The sequence below is a fragment of the Chlorocebus sabaeus genome, chromosome 11 (assembly GCF_047675955.1).
Source record: "Chlorocebus sabaeus isolate Y175 chromosome 11, mChlSab1.0.hap1, whole genome shotgun sequence".
Taxonomy (NCBI): domain Eukaryota; kingdom Metazoa; phylum Chordata; class Mammalia; order Primates; family Cercopithecidae; genus Chlorocebus; species Chlorocebus sabaeus.
The window spans coordinates 21520727-21535306 of record NC_132914.1 but is presented as its reverse complement, the minus strand read 5'-3'; the positions used below and the strand labels follow the sequence as shown (position 1 = coordinate 21535306).

Sequence of the window (14580 nt, the reverse complement as noted above, 5' to 3'; positions counted from 1 at the left end):
TTTTGTATTTTTAGTACAGACAGGGTTTCACTGTATTGGTCAGGATGGTCTTGATCTCCTGACCTCAGTCTCCCAAAGTGCTGGAATTACAGGTGTGAGCCACCGTGCCTGGCCACAAGTTACTTCTAATTCCACCCGTTCCCCTGTTTATAAGGTTATAATAGCAGCTGGGATAAAGGGCCATTGCTTAGTGGGCAGCCTGTGGTAGTGCTAATCTACAATCCCCCAGTTCTACTCTTGCACTCAAGTTACCCTTCATATGCCACATTCTCCACACTCTTTGTACCCCTTGGGGGAGAGGTATCTGGTAAGAAAACATCCCAATATCATCTTGATTCTCATTTTATTCCGGCACTATTTGGCCAAAGGCTAGTATTCATAGGAATATGCATTGGCATATTAATAGTAAAGAACAGTTTGTTCAGCATGGTAAAGAAAAGATGTATTGCATTATTAAAATACTCAAGTTGATAAATAGGTTACCTTAAATCTGTTTTGTGCAGTCTGCACCTCAATGGGTTGATGAACTCCACTGAAAATGTAAGAACATTTTTGTATGTATGTTTTTATGTGAATGCTTAAGAGAAGAGGGTTACAGGTTTTATAATTTTATCAAAGGTTCCCTGACCATAGTAGGTTAAGAATCACTCAATGAGGTTGACTGTTTTCAATTCTTAAGTACACATGAAACATTTAGCATTGAAATCATGGTAAATATAATTTTATTTTGTTAATAATTACAGAGAAACTATTGACTGTTATGATGCTTCAAGACTATTGAAGTAAGTACGGATATTGATCATGGAGTATTTTGAAAAATTTTTGTTATTTTAACTCAGTTCCTGCTGACAACAGGTTACTGTTGCAAGTATCATAATTATTTTGATTTCAAATAACTGGTACCTTATCTAAGTGCCACTTTTATTACTAACTGCTATCTGTGATACTCTAAAAAAATTAACGTTTGAGTTTTAATTGACTTAGTTGTAAAATGAGAGTTATGGATGTGGTCTGTACCTAAACTCTGTTAAAGAAGAGACAAAGGTGTAATTATGTAAATCTGGGACTAATATTATAAATGCTTTCATATTAGGGGCTTTAGCTTTAGTTCTGACCTGCATTCAAATCCTGACTGATGCACTCTTGACTTTGATGTAGAAAATTTTACAGTAGCCTCCTAAAGAGTCTGCCTGCTTCCAAGCTTGCCCACCAGAGTCAATTCTCCAAGCAGCAGTCAGTGTGATCCTTTAAAAATATAAGTAAGATCATGTCACTCTGCTTAAAGCCTTCTAACAACTTCGCATCTCATTCAGAGGACAAACTAAATACTTGTACTTGTCTTAACCTTACGACTCAAAGGATGGTCTGCAGACCAGCAACATCAGCTGAATCTCAGCACCAACCCCAGGGCCACTGAATCACAATCTGCATTTTACCAAGAGCCTCAGGTGATTCAAATGCCCATCAAAGTGAGAAACAACGTTGACATATTCTCTCATTCCCTTTTACTTCTCAGCATTCATCTTCTGTGCTTTCCCCATGGTCATTGCCTTTTAGCCACACAGGCCTCCTTGCAGGTCATCCATGCACCACACTTCCTCCTACTAAAGAAACTTTGCCTTCACTGTTCACTCAGGCTAGAAGTCTTCTTCCCCAGATATCCACATGACTGTCCTCTTTACTATTATCAGGCCTTCTTCAAATGTCATGAACTCTGTGAGCCATACGTTGACTACCCTACTTGATACTGCAACCACCCCCAATCCACCACACATACTCCTTATGTGTCTTTACTGGGTTATTTTTCTCTGTAGTTCTTACCATTCTCTGACATACTGTATTTATCTGTTTATTTTCTGTCTCCTCCTCAGAAGATCTACGAGGGCAGGGATTATTTTGTCACTACTCTTTCTTGACTGCCTAGAAAAATTATATATATATATGTGTATGTGTATATATATATTTCACAAATATATATATATATACTTGCTAAATTAATAAGCTAAATGAGCTAACACATAAAACTAAACAGCCTATTAGGAATAGGCCCTCAATAGTTGCTATCCATGATTAATAGCTTTTGTTGGACATCAAGGATATTTCTGTAAAGGAGACAGAGCACAGTTATCTCTTAGAGAACAAAAATCACATTTTGGATAAGTACCCCAGTTAGTGACTAATGTTGTGTAAAGATGGAAAGAAATTAGAGTGATAATCCTCAGTAGAGAGCAAGCCTCATGAAGGAAGAATTGTGTGTGTGTTTGTTCTATTTTGTTTTCTCACAGAAATAGCTCCATTACCTGGCATTGTACCTGGCAAGTATATTAAATAATAAATAAACAAATATATCCTCTAGCATATCAAAAATGTTGGATAAGAATCTGTCTCTGTCCCTTTGATATCCTTTGTCAACACTAGCCTGTCTGGTTGTCCAACCTTCTTTTTAATACATTTTTTCCTCTGATTTTCTTATATGGGTATTCGATATTTGTCACTAACTTAAAGTAATAAAATCATCTGTATACAGCAGCTTTAAGACAAAACCATTGCTGGTTAAAACCAGGTGGCTTAATTAGCTAAAAGGATTGATAACAGACAACAATGATGACACAGCTACTAGTTAGGCTGGTAACCTTTATAAGCATTTTACCTGTGTCATCTCATTTAATATTTGCAATGGCATTATGAGCTAGGAATTATTTTTAATACCTGTTTTAAGATGCAGAAAGTGAGACCTAGAAAAATTAAGTAATGTAGCCATTGTCACATGGAAGAGCTACTGATCCACTGCAGAGTGATTTAAGTCTAGAGTAATGGATTTATCTATCCTATGTGACTACTTTCACGTTTTTAATTGTTTCAGTAGTGGAACTGCTTTTCCCCCTGAGTAAACTGTCACATGGAGGCTCAATGAATCGGCAGATAACAGCAACACAACTAAGATCAAGCAGGAATTAGGCAGGTTGGAGATCCATTTTCTCATTCTTCTTTTCCATTCTTTCTACAGGCTGAACACATATAACATTTCTGTAGAATCTCAATGATCAAGGAAACTTCTGACCTGGGGAAGGAGGTTGTCCAAAGAGCAGGCAGAAGCCCCAAACCACAGAACCCCGCCAACTGAAAATTTAGGGTCCCAGGAATTCACCTAAAGGGGTAGAAAATTCTCAAAGAATTCTGGGCCCTACCTTGATTGATTGGCCAGGGAGGTCAACATCTGACTGTACTTATATAAGTGGTCTAGAAATTCAAGAAAAAGTTCAGAGTAGATCATTTCTAAGTCTCTCCAGCTTTAAACTGTCCCGATACAATGATCTAGAGTGGACAATAAAGTACCATTTGAAATATAATTTTCTAAAATATTCTCTTACTTTGAAACCTTTTGGTAGTCATTTCCTTTATCAGCAGTAGATAAACACAGAGAAAGGCACTGACATGGGTATGTATGAAGACTGCTGCTTGAGAAGTCAACTGACCTGTTTTAGGGTTCTGGTTCCATAATTACAAGACACCTAAATTTACAAAAGTCATAAAACTCTTCAAGTCATGGTGTCTGGTCCTTAGCTCTAAAGTAAAAAAGATAAACTATGTTCTCTTACCCCACAGGTTACTATAAGGGTAAAAATGATATAGGTAAAAATCTTTGGAACTACTAAAGTCATGTGCATGTATTAACAAAAGTACCAAAAGTAGGCTCTAGGGTTAGAGGATACAGACACCCCCGTTTCCATTGATAAAGGTCTGAGAGATACTGTTGAGACACTGAATAGTTGTTTGAGTTGATAATATATCCCTGAGTTAATTATCTACCAGCCAGTGTTCCCTAATCCAGAATTTATTATCTGTAGTGTTCATTAATTACCTATTTGACATTTACCACATGTTAATTTATTTTCAGTTACATATTTTGCCTCCACAGCTAAATTAAAGCATTTGACTCAAAGCATAGTTGGTAAAATCTTTCTTTAATCTTGTTGATATCAATATACAGTAATCTATCAGTTTTTTTACAGTTTATTGTCAGAAGAAAAATTATAAAATTGTTCTGAAATTTTATCCAAAGAGAATGTAATAAAAGTAAGACAAAGTTATCATGGATTAAGCTTAAATTTACATAATTAATTGTCGTCATAAAAGGGAGAAATGCAGTTGTTTGGAAAGGCAAGGAAAAGATGATTGCTTTAGACTTACTGCTCCATGAAGAACTGAGGCATTGCAATGAGTAATGTTCCAACTCCCATTATTAGACACCCTGCTCCGATTATTTTTGGCCTGTGAAGTTTGGCTCCAAAGTAGCTAACAAATGTTATAACTAAGAGATTCCCTTTGAGGAAAAGAATAAAACATCATAAATTAGAGAACTTAGAAAGAAGTCAACAGCATAACCGAATGAATGTATATAGCAGACCAAGCAGTGTTTTCTTTTGACTAAGCCATCTCTGCATCATTTAATTTTTTTCTTTTAATCTGAGATGACTCTTGAAATTCTCATGCTCATTACTTCAATCACCTCATCTCTTTATCGAAATATTTTAATTCAATCCTTCTACCTCACTTTACCCAATCTAATTATTTGTCCTAGTAAAATATTTTATCAGTAAGTCCAATTCTAGAAGGCTTCCTTTAGTTTCTCTCTTAAGTATTTTTTAGTAATTTCGAAGTAAGCTTCTTATTTTTTCTTCATTCATTAAAATTTCGGTGAAAACTTCTATTAGTGTTCTAACTGCTCGTGAACTACATTACGAATTATTTAGCTGATATCCTTTATAGAAAAATTAAACACAACTGTACTTCACTTTAAATGAAAGAAAATGATGAAACACATTTACACAGATGATACTTTATGATTTGTTAATAAACTTTGTACAAAAAGATTAAGACTCAAAATAGAAATAAAAATTATTCCACATAGGCAACTTCAGGTATACGTCAATTATATAACCACAACATATGTCTACAACACAAATTTTACGAAATACAAAATCTCCGTAAAATATGCCCATCTATCTCTTTTGTGAAAAATGGTTTAAAACTCTTGGGTTTTTTTTAGAAAGTAGAAATTATGGTTTTCCAAAATGTCTGTACTGAAGCATGTGATACATTACTTTTAGTTGATGATGGTGATAAGTGATTAAACATGCTTCAAGTAATATTTCTCAGGCTTTGCTGTGCATAAAAATACTGAAAGGAAATGGTTAAGCAAATGGAAACTTGTTAAAAATGCAGATTCTTGGCAAATACCAAATGTTTCTGAGTCCATGGCTCTGGGGTCAGGCCAAGAAGCCTGCATTTCTAATACAAACTCCAGTGTGCTGATGGAGATGACTCCTAGAACATGCTTTGATAAACATTGTTAAGGTTTTAGACTTCAAGGGACTTTAAAGCTTTAGCTGTATTTATTTGAGATATTTAGTTTTTAAGATGTACAGTGCTATATAGAGTAAGATCTTAACAATTTCCCAGCAATTGATTGTGATGGCTAATGCATGGCCTTGCTTTGAAGTTCTCCTCATTTCCAATTTTGGGGCAAAAGCATGTTTCCCTGTATCTGTAAGCAATCATCTAATTTACTACTGTTCACTCTTGCCAGCTTTAGTAAATTGGAAATAAAGCAGTAATTTTTGTGGGCTTGAGGATAATAAGAATGATAGTGAGAAACATGACTTGAACAGTGGTCTTAGTCTTTATGGCTCCAAGAATAATTAAGCTCTTCTTAATGTTCATATTAAAAAACTAATAACTGAGCACAAGATTTCTCATTTGAAATTTAAGAATTTAGTAGAAGACATTGTACATCATATTATTTTGATAATCTACATGTTTGTTAATTTACCACAATAAAAACAATAGAAAATGAAAGTTGACTGTCACTTTATAGGCAATTCTCTCCTATTCTCGCCTATACTTCACCAACACCACACAATAAAGGACTCCTGTTTACAGCCTATTTCTGTTATGTTAATGGGCACATCATATACAAGACAATATGAGTTCAGTATCTGTAATATACATATACTGTATCTATCAAAGTTTTTACTTCCTTAATATCTTTTCTGAGATCTCAGGAGATATACCTGGAATATAAATGATGATACAAACTCTTTAAAAAATGAAATTGGATATAAAAATTTTTCTGTATCTACCATCATTAGCCTCTCACAAAAAAACAGGTACAGAAAGTTTTAGAAATATGTCTTACCAAACTTTAAAGTAACATATTCTTGCTCTCTTCTCTCTTTTTCTCTCTATGCACACACACACACACACACACACGTACACACACACACACACACTTCAGATAACAGAAAAGAAAGAAAGCTATTCAATTCATCTTGTAAGGCTACTATTTTCTTAAAACCAAAACTGATCAAGGATAATATAAGAAAAGACAATTAGAGCCCAAATTTGGTTATGAAGATAGATGTAAAAATCCTAAACAAAATATTAGCAAACTGAATAGTATATAAAAATATCCTAACCAAGCTCAATTTATTATACTAGTACAAGAGTACCACCAAGTAAAAATAAATTATTAATTAAATCACTATATAACAAATGGAAGGGGAATAATTCCATGGTTAACTTAATAGACATCGTAAAAGTACTAAATAAAATTAACCATTCATTTATGGTAGGAAAAAACAAATCTGAGCACACCAGCTTTTAAAGTGTATCTATCAAAACCACAAAGCAAGCATATTGCTTAATACTAAAATTTTAAAGGTATTTGCATCAAGGTCAAACAGAAGAGAAAGATGTCCATTGTAAATGCTTCTCTTCAACATAGTACTGAGGCTAATGTAACAAGGTAATAACAACAACAACAACAACAACAACAACAAAAACAGATCTAAGAGTTGCAAAGAAAGATACAAAATTATATTTTGTTTCAGACAATTTGTCTGTCCAGAAAAATCTACAGTTTCCATGGAAAATCAATTAAAACTAACAGAATTTCAACAAAATAGCCACATACAAATAACATAAAGATGGAGGATGATGTTGGTTCCAGAACCTTGGAAGGAAGGAATGCAAAAAGAGGCAAAAGAAGTAAATTAAGATTATGCTCAGGAAAGTCATTTGTCTGGAAATTTATGTAATTCAGATAATTAGGGCAAACCTGTGATTTTGGGATAAAGGTTTTCAATGGAAGTAAGAGAACTTTTAAGCCATTTTAAGGTAACTAATCCAATAAATAATTTATATACTTAGAATGGTCTGGAAGAATTAATGTGAATTTGGAGTCATGGGTTTCTGCTGCTTCCTGTGGAAACTTAGTACTCTCTATCAACTTTTCTCTCAAGTTGCATCGGGACCTGGAACCCCAAACAAAGCTTTGGACCAAATCATTTATATGCCTCTTCAGCTCTGAAATATTTTTACATAATAATCTAGAGTGAGAAAAACATCAAAACATCATGATATATAATGTTTTGCCTGCTCATATCTGCTCTATTCTTTTATCTGCACTAGTTACCTCTTTCTCCTTGTTTCCTCTCATGATATAATGTGTCAACCTTTACCTTGATTCTCTTTGGCCCTTCATTCAACGCAGGGCCATCAGTAGAACAGGGCTCAAGGAATAAATCAACCATCTGGGCCAATCTAAGCAAATTACATAAAAGATTGATGTGATCAGGTGTTTCGGAAACCTGCTACACAAAGTGTTATCAACTGACTAGAAGCATCAGCATCATTTAGGAGCTTATTAGAAATTCAGAATTTTATTCTGTTCCTACCGAATCATGTTTTAAAAAAGATTTTTAAAAGATTGCCCAGTAATTTGTGTGGACATTAAAATTTGATTGGCACTAAGAAATGTCATTCTGGAAGGATGACAAGAGATGAATTTGGGAAGCAAATGCCTGAAGGCAAAAGGTTACTTATTCATTTTATTTTTTCTGTGATATTCAGAGTGAGAACCAAAACACATAGTATGTACAAAAAGAAAGAAATTGTTAAAGGGTTGAAAAATATGTATTCACGGTTCTGAAAGTTCACCTGGTAAAGTTAAAATTGGAGCAGTTAGAGGTTTTACTATAGCGTATATCTGAATCTAAACAAACCTTAAGGACCAGAGAGGGTACTGTTTTGTTTACTTCAACAAAAAATTAAAGCCTTTCAGTTTATCAATTCAGGAAGCAGACTAACTAGGATTATCCTCTTTAAATTACTTCTAAAACAGTGACTCAAATTACTCAGTCTTTTTAACTTCTAAGGAGTCTATAGTCAATTGCTAACCAAAGACACCTGAGATTTGAATTTTTATTGCCTGCTCGAATCTTGTGTTCTTGGTAATAGAATTCCTGTATTCTTCTTTCTTGGCCACCGGGTGGAAAAATCTCTTTTATGATGTAACTTCTTTCATCATTGCAGTAAATTCTTGTAGAGTGCATTTGGATTATTCCACATCTCTAAAATTGAATCATAGGGCTCCCAGGGTGTATTGTTCTTCTGTAAAGACACTTCTATATATTTATAACTCAAAATACCAATTAGCATCTCACCCTCTTCTCCAAGAAAGTCACTTACTCTGAAGTGGAACTCTGAATTGTGTGAACCATACAATACCGAACACCTTGGGAGAAAAATTTACTGTTGATGGCTCTGAGAAAATTGCCTCTCCTGTAGAATAAGATCATGGCAAACTCTGTCCCCCCCAAAAAAGATTTTATGAATAGAATCAGATCCCAGCAGACAACAGAATGCAGAAGATGTCCTTCAGCGACGCCAATAAGATCTTGGGCTTAAAATTAAAGTCAGGCATCTGTAATACCTACCGATTTCAAAACTACCATCAATAACTCCCACCAGTGAAGAAGGGATATCAAACCTTCTCTCTATCTGAGTGATGGTGCTCTTCAGATAGCCTTCTGCCAATGCTTTGGCAAAGTAAACAAAAGACAAGGCACCCAAGAACACCTGGAAAATATGACAGGTCACACTTAGTCTGACTCCAGCTTGACACACAGTTGGAAACTAAGTAAATAGACAAACAAATACAAAACAAACAACAAAGAACAATGTATGATATCAGCTTTATTATCGCTGAAATTCAAACACTGTTCAAGGTTTCCACCAGCCTTAAGCACATGTACATTTTCAAAAGTTCAAATTCTCTTGGAATTTAAAATATATATTTGATTTTTATGTGAAATGTGTATTGAATTCTCTTTGTCTTCTTCCACTCTGGTCCAGAGGGGCACTCAAAGGAGTCTTACATCAAAGAGCCAGTGTATGGTGAGATATTCATTGGTAAGAAAGTAAATGAAACCATAAGCCACACACCTGACATCCTATAATACATCCAGCATTTGAGAGTATGTATTTCACAGGGTGGTGCGTGCACCAGCAGGGAACATAATGTACAGACTGAAAAAGTGCAACTATTATTCCTTGTGTTTATGTTTATGCTTATTAAATTCATAGTCAAATATTTTTCTCAACGGAAAACATGTCTTTGATATCCAGCTTATATATTTTGCTAGACATGGATCTGTGACAGAACAGTCATAGGGAAGGTTAGCATTTATATGAAAAAAGCAGAGATTTGTTGAGCGAATATTTGTATAAAGAAAGAATAGGAGCACACAAAGCATCACTTAAAAAGCAGCTCTTCTCCTTACTCTGTAACATTATTCCCAATTTTATTTGCAAAATGGGAGTAATGTGATATTTCACAGATTAAATGTTATATCTGTGCTTGGCATAATATCTGGCACATGGCAGAAGTTCAATAAATAGTAGTTTCTACTATTTCTGTCTTTTCTGTTTAGGAGGGGTATTTAAATGAGCCCTGGAAAGTAATTTAACCCACACGGTCAGGTAGAGATTGCTTGCACCACCTGGCAAGGTATGGTTTTAGTAAATTGCATCTAAGATAGTTTTTCAAAAAGGAGAAAACAATGCTCATTCTAACTTCATATAGAAGATATCTGGACAGAAAACTAAGAGCATCAACACTATTTACTTCTTGGTTGCTCTACCTTTAGTTCACCACAGCATGGTTGCTTTTCCTCTGAGGAGGGATATTCTGTTTTAAAAGAAGGCCTTCCAACAGGTTGCACTGAAGTTTTGCAGAATAACTGGATATTTTCTTTGGATGAAGTGTCCATTATAAACACATTCCTTGACTCTGATCTGTCAAAGTTAGTTTTTAAAGTAAAAATAAATAAATAAATAAATACTACACAATTTATTAAAGTTTTTTTATTCAACAGTATACCACAATTCTACGGACCCAATTTAAAGTGAATCTACCTTTTGTTGTCACAGTAAGTTGGCAAATGTTTTCAATTAAAATCAACCAGGATAGCTGATTAACTAATCCTGCTATTGGAACTCTGTAGCTAGCATTCTTTCTCAATCCCTCCAGTTTAAGCCTCATTATGGCAAAGAATAAATTTAAGTGTTGCCTTTGGAATAAATAATGAGGCAGAATTTTGCTAACTTTGTGGTCTTGCCAGTTTAAACTAGGAGCAAGCAGGAAAGGAAGAAGAGGAATTCAACTATTTGAATATTGATTCATTAGAATAAAGTCTTTAAAACCTTTAAATCTGTCTTCTTAGCAAAACAAATAGAAAAGTTTTACATTCATTATAGATCCTTATACCACCTTATGATTCCTGTAGCACCCAAAGTGAGCCTTAAAATATGACAAAAGAGAAGAGGTCCAATTTGTGTATTGTTTTTGTTTGACAAATAAGGGAGCAACATGATTTGTGCCTCAGGCTTAGATTGAATTCAGGTGAAAGAACAGTCTTTGATCAGTCTTAAAAAAGACAGCCTTGCTTCCCATGCTCAATTTCCCACCGCCCCTCACAGGATGGGATCACACATTGAACCTATTTTCTCCCTGTTCACATCAATATTTACATATCCTGTGCCCCTACTTCTTTAGGATTCCACATGGCTCAGTGCCTGCCTGATATTCTAACCTAAATCAAGGAATTCAACAAAGTAATTTCTCAGTCTCCCTAATATTGTCAGATGATACAATTGTACATTAATAGAGAACTTCTATATCCACATCATAGAAGTGGAATAATATTATTCTTAAAGGAAGAATGTTATGAGTCAAATTTCACGTATTGTGGCAGAAATTTATTCTGACTATGTGTATATCACCTTGACTTTATGCAATGCTTGTTTTGTGTTTACTAAACCTCATCCAACATCATTTCAATTCATACTTTCTCAAACTGAAAAATCAAGTAATAGTAGTATAAACGGTTTGCTTTGTATTAATAATAAGAAGGTAAAACATCAGAGGACTTCAACAATTTAAAAGTTAAGTGGATTCCTCCAGGGAGTGGGAAATGAGTAAAGAAAGGATGAGGCAAGGGTCTGGTTTCAAAAAAATTATTATTAGGCTTTTAGATTCATTTTATAAGCATGCGTAACTTTAATTTTTTAATTGAAAAAGAAGAGTGAGTGAAACTGAAAAATTTAAAAACAAAAAATAAGCAAAATAAAGAGCTAATAATGCTAATCAAGACAAAAAACAAAGATACAAATACATATTAATGAGATAAAACACAGATATTTAGGAGTATAAAACATAAGAAGATGCATCAAATGTAGAAGTAAGTTTAATATCTTGACTTAATGGTTAAGTTTCTAGCAAATATTCATTACCTTTATTGATAAAAACCAGACGAGAAAATAGCCAAGAAAGACATTGTCAAAAATACTCTGAAACTATTCCCTAAACAAAGATACGAAGGATAGATGATGTACCAGAAGTGCTTTATCAAGGGATATTCTTTGAGGAAAGATAGCAGATAATGGAAACAGATAATCTTTGTCTCCATTAGTTTGACAAAACTAAAATTATCTTGGTAACAAAACAGCACAAAGATAGCACAGAAAGGAAAACTTCAGATCAAGCCCATAGATTACAAAAATTCTAAGTAAAATGCTAGCAAATCCAAATTAACTCTTGTTCTATGATTAGAATTATTCTAAAAGATGAAACAATTGGTTAATTACAGGAAATTTATTCACCTAAATTACCACATGAATAATTCAAAATAAAAAATAGAATTTCAGTACATGAAAAACATGTTGATAAAATTCAGCATCTATTACTGATTTAAAAAACAAAGTTTAAGAAATGAAGAATATAGAGATTCTTCCTTACCAGTATCTGATACCAAAAGCCAACTTCCTATACCTACTGAGTAACTAGGACTACTTTTCTAGAACAATATTTTGCCAGGACAAGGAAAACAGGGTTTGGGAAACACAGAGTTATACAATGACAATGTTAAATAGATATCTTTACTACAAAACTATGAGTAAAAACATTGCCAAGCAAGAGATATACAAACCAGAAAGGTTTTAAAATAAGAAATGGATAATTATTAAATTTATGGCTTAAATTGCAATCTTCTTCAAACAATTAAATTATATAATTCAAATTGGCCTTCTGTTTTGGGGATTCAGATATCATATTATTTCTCATCAGTCATAATATTAAAGCCAGTGGCCAGAAAATACAAATAAATTGTTTAATAATAAAATATGCTATCACTTATCCTAAATTTATCTTTCAAAGATCCAAAGTGTTACATCTAGAATGCTAATGCCAAAGAGAAAAAATAATTATGTTAAAAACACTACTGAAAAACTTGAGACACTATAGGACATTTTAAGTTATCTAATATATGGAGGTATTGACAGAAAAATCACTGTAACTGAAATTCAAAAGTGATAACGAAAGATAAATATAGTCATCTCAGTTCACTTTGTGTTAGGGCAAAATAGTATCCAGCTTAAACTATTGGCACTGCATAGCTTTACTGAAGTGTCTTGATGGCTAATGCGCAAATTATTGCAAGTGTAGTATGTTCCAAGGAGGCTACAGTTCATCCCCTGCAAAAAGAGAGGGAAGGAAGCTCAATGACATGAATGGAAAGATCCTTGGGGCCTGAAGGCTCTCTCTCTTCATTTGCAACTGCAGAAGTAGAGCAAGAGTACACAGTTATTCAGAATGATTTGCATTTGGCAAATCCTTAATTGATCTCTGGCCACTTGAATAGATTCTTCCAGGAAAAGACATATGACAGTTTTCATCCAATACCCTGGGTTTGGAGCATAACTTATTCTGGAGGCCAAAGAAAAACAAGCCAAGCAGTTTCTCTTCCTTTAGTTCAAAAACATTGAATAATCTATCCTCATGGGTTTCAAAATCAACCCTTCGGATTTTAAATATAGAGAACAAGTGGCTTATGAAGGTTGTAGTTGGATCCCACAGATGTACTCAACCCCTCCGCTCTGCAACTGATTCGGACTCTGTCCAGCAATCAGTCCCCAAGGACTGCCACAAAGAAAGTCCTAAAGGCAACCACGCTCCTCCCTGTCTTCTCTTGGCCATCTCCCATGAGGAAAACCTCTGTCCCGGCTTGACTTCTGGATACCAGGATGCCTCCCTTCAGACGAGCTTAAAAATAGCCTCATGGCACTTGCTGGAGAGGAGTGTGTGTTGTTTATAAACTAATTTCCCAAACAATACAAATTATTTGTGTCAGATTCAGATTTAATAAGTACTATTTTTGTGTTGGGTGATGTATGTACTTTTTGTAATCCTTAAAACAACCCAACAAGCATAGTATTAGAATTCCGTTGTTTAAATTAGATGGTCCAAAGCAATTAAGTGACTTGTCAAAAGCTAAACAACTTACAAGCATGAGATTCAAAATTTGAACTCAAATTGGAGTTTATCTGATTTCCTTAACCAATCTTCTGTCTTATTTCCATCAAACTAACAAGGGGATCATCATCTTTCACTGATAATTTTTATGGATAAAACATAAATAGCACATAAATTAAGGGTTAATCTCCCATAAGAATCTGATGTATTAGTCACAAAATATAAAATGAGAGAACCAAGTCTTACCTGGAGGGAGAGATCAAAGATAGCCAGTTCCTTTCAATGTGCTCAGCAAGAGGATGGACCACACACCACAGGCTGAAAGAGGAAACTGAGGTAAACTCCACAGCAATTTTGAACAATTTTGCCAGGTGGGGAGAGCGTGGGTGAACACAGGCAGAGCAGATTAGGGGAAAGAAAAGATGAAGGGCATGGTCTCACCCCTGAGCAATCTCTTCTCTTTCCTCTTTCCTCCTGGCCTCTTTTTTCTGGCAGTCAGCAGAGAATTGGCCACGCTGGCAAGGCCACTGACGTGCATCTCAGCTCCCAGGGCACAGAAAGAGCTGAAGCTTTTGAGCCATTTCTTTGCAATTTGCTGCAAGTTTAAGGCCACACGTGATAAAGCTTTCTTTATGGGAGAGAGTGAATAAAAGAAAAGACCACTTGTGATCTTACTTGCTGATTCCCAGAAAACACAACTCCGCAGGGGGCAGAGGGTAAGGGAACAGAAGCCAGAGGAGGGCGGAAGTTTATACCAGAGACCTCTCCTCCTTCCAAAAAGTTTTTAAGCCAACTATTCCTTAGGGACATCACTGGGATCCTTGTGTTTTCTTTGTTTGTTTGTTTTTGTTTTGTTTTGTCTTTAATGGTTCTTGGGCTAATTTGCTACATGGTTTTCTTTTCCATTGGTATTCTAGACTCTTTAG

General features: G+C 34.7%; 1 protein-coding gene across 4 annotated transcripts in view; it reads right to left on the bottom strand.

The window, feature by feature from the left end:
- The window catches only part of SLCO1C1 (solute carrier organic anion transporter family member 1C1), a 56526-nt gene extending 42149 nt beyond the window's left edge, over positions 1–14377 (bottom strand). The window contains exons 1-5 of one of the 4 annotated variants that reach the window (XM_007967852.3): positions 14096–14377; positions 13901–13972; positions 9987–10140; positions 8781–8922; positions 4192–4324 (exon numbers count right to left, since the gene is read on the bottom strand). In XM_007967852.3, coding sequence (XP_007966043.3) covers positions 4192–4324; positions 8781–8922; positions 9987–10115 — 404 coding nt within the window. In that variant the 5' untranslated portion in view covers positions 10116–10140; positions 13901–13972; positions 14096–14377. Of the gene's footprint in view, positions 1–483; positions 533–4191; positions 4325–8780; positions 8923–9986; positions 10141–13900; positions 13973–14095 lie in introns of those variants that run through there. The other 3 variants (XM_007967854.3, XM_007967855.3, XM_007967856.3) reach the window with 3 other exon arrangements.
- Between the last annotated feature and the right edge of the window lie 203 nt (positions 14378–14580).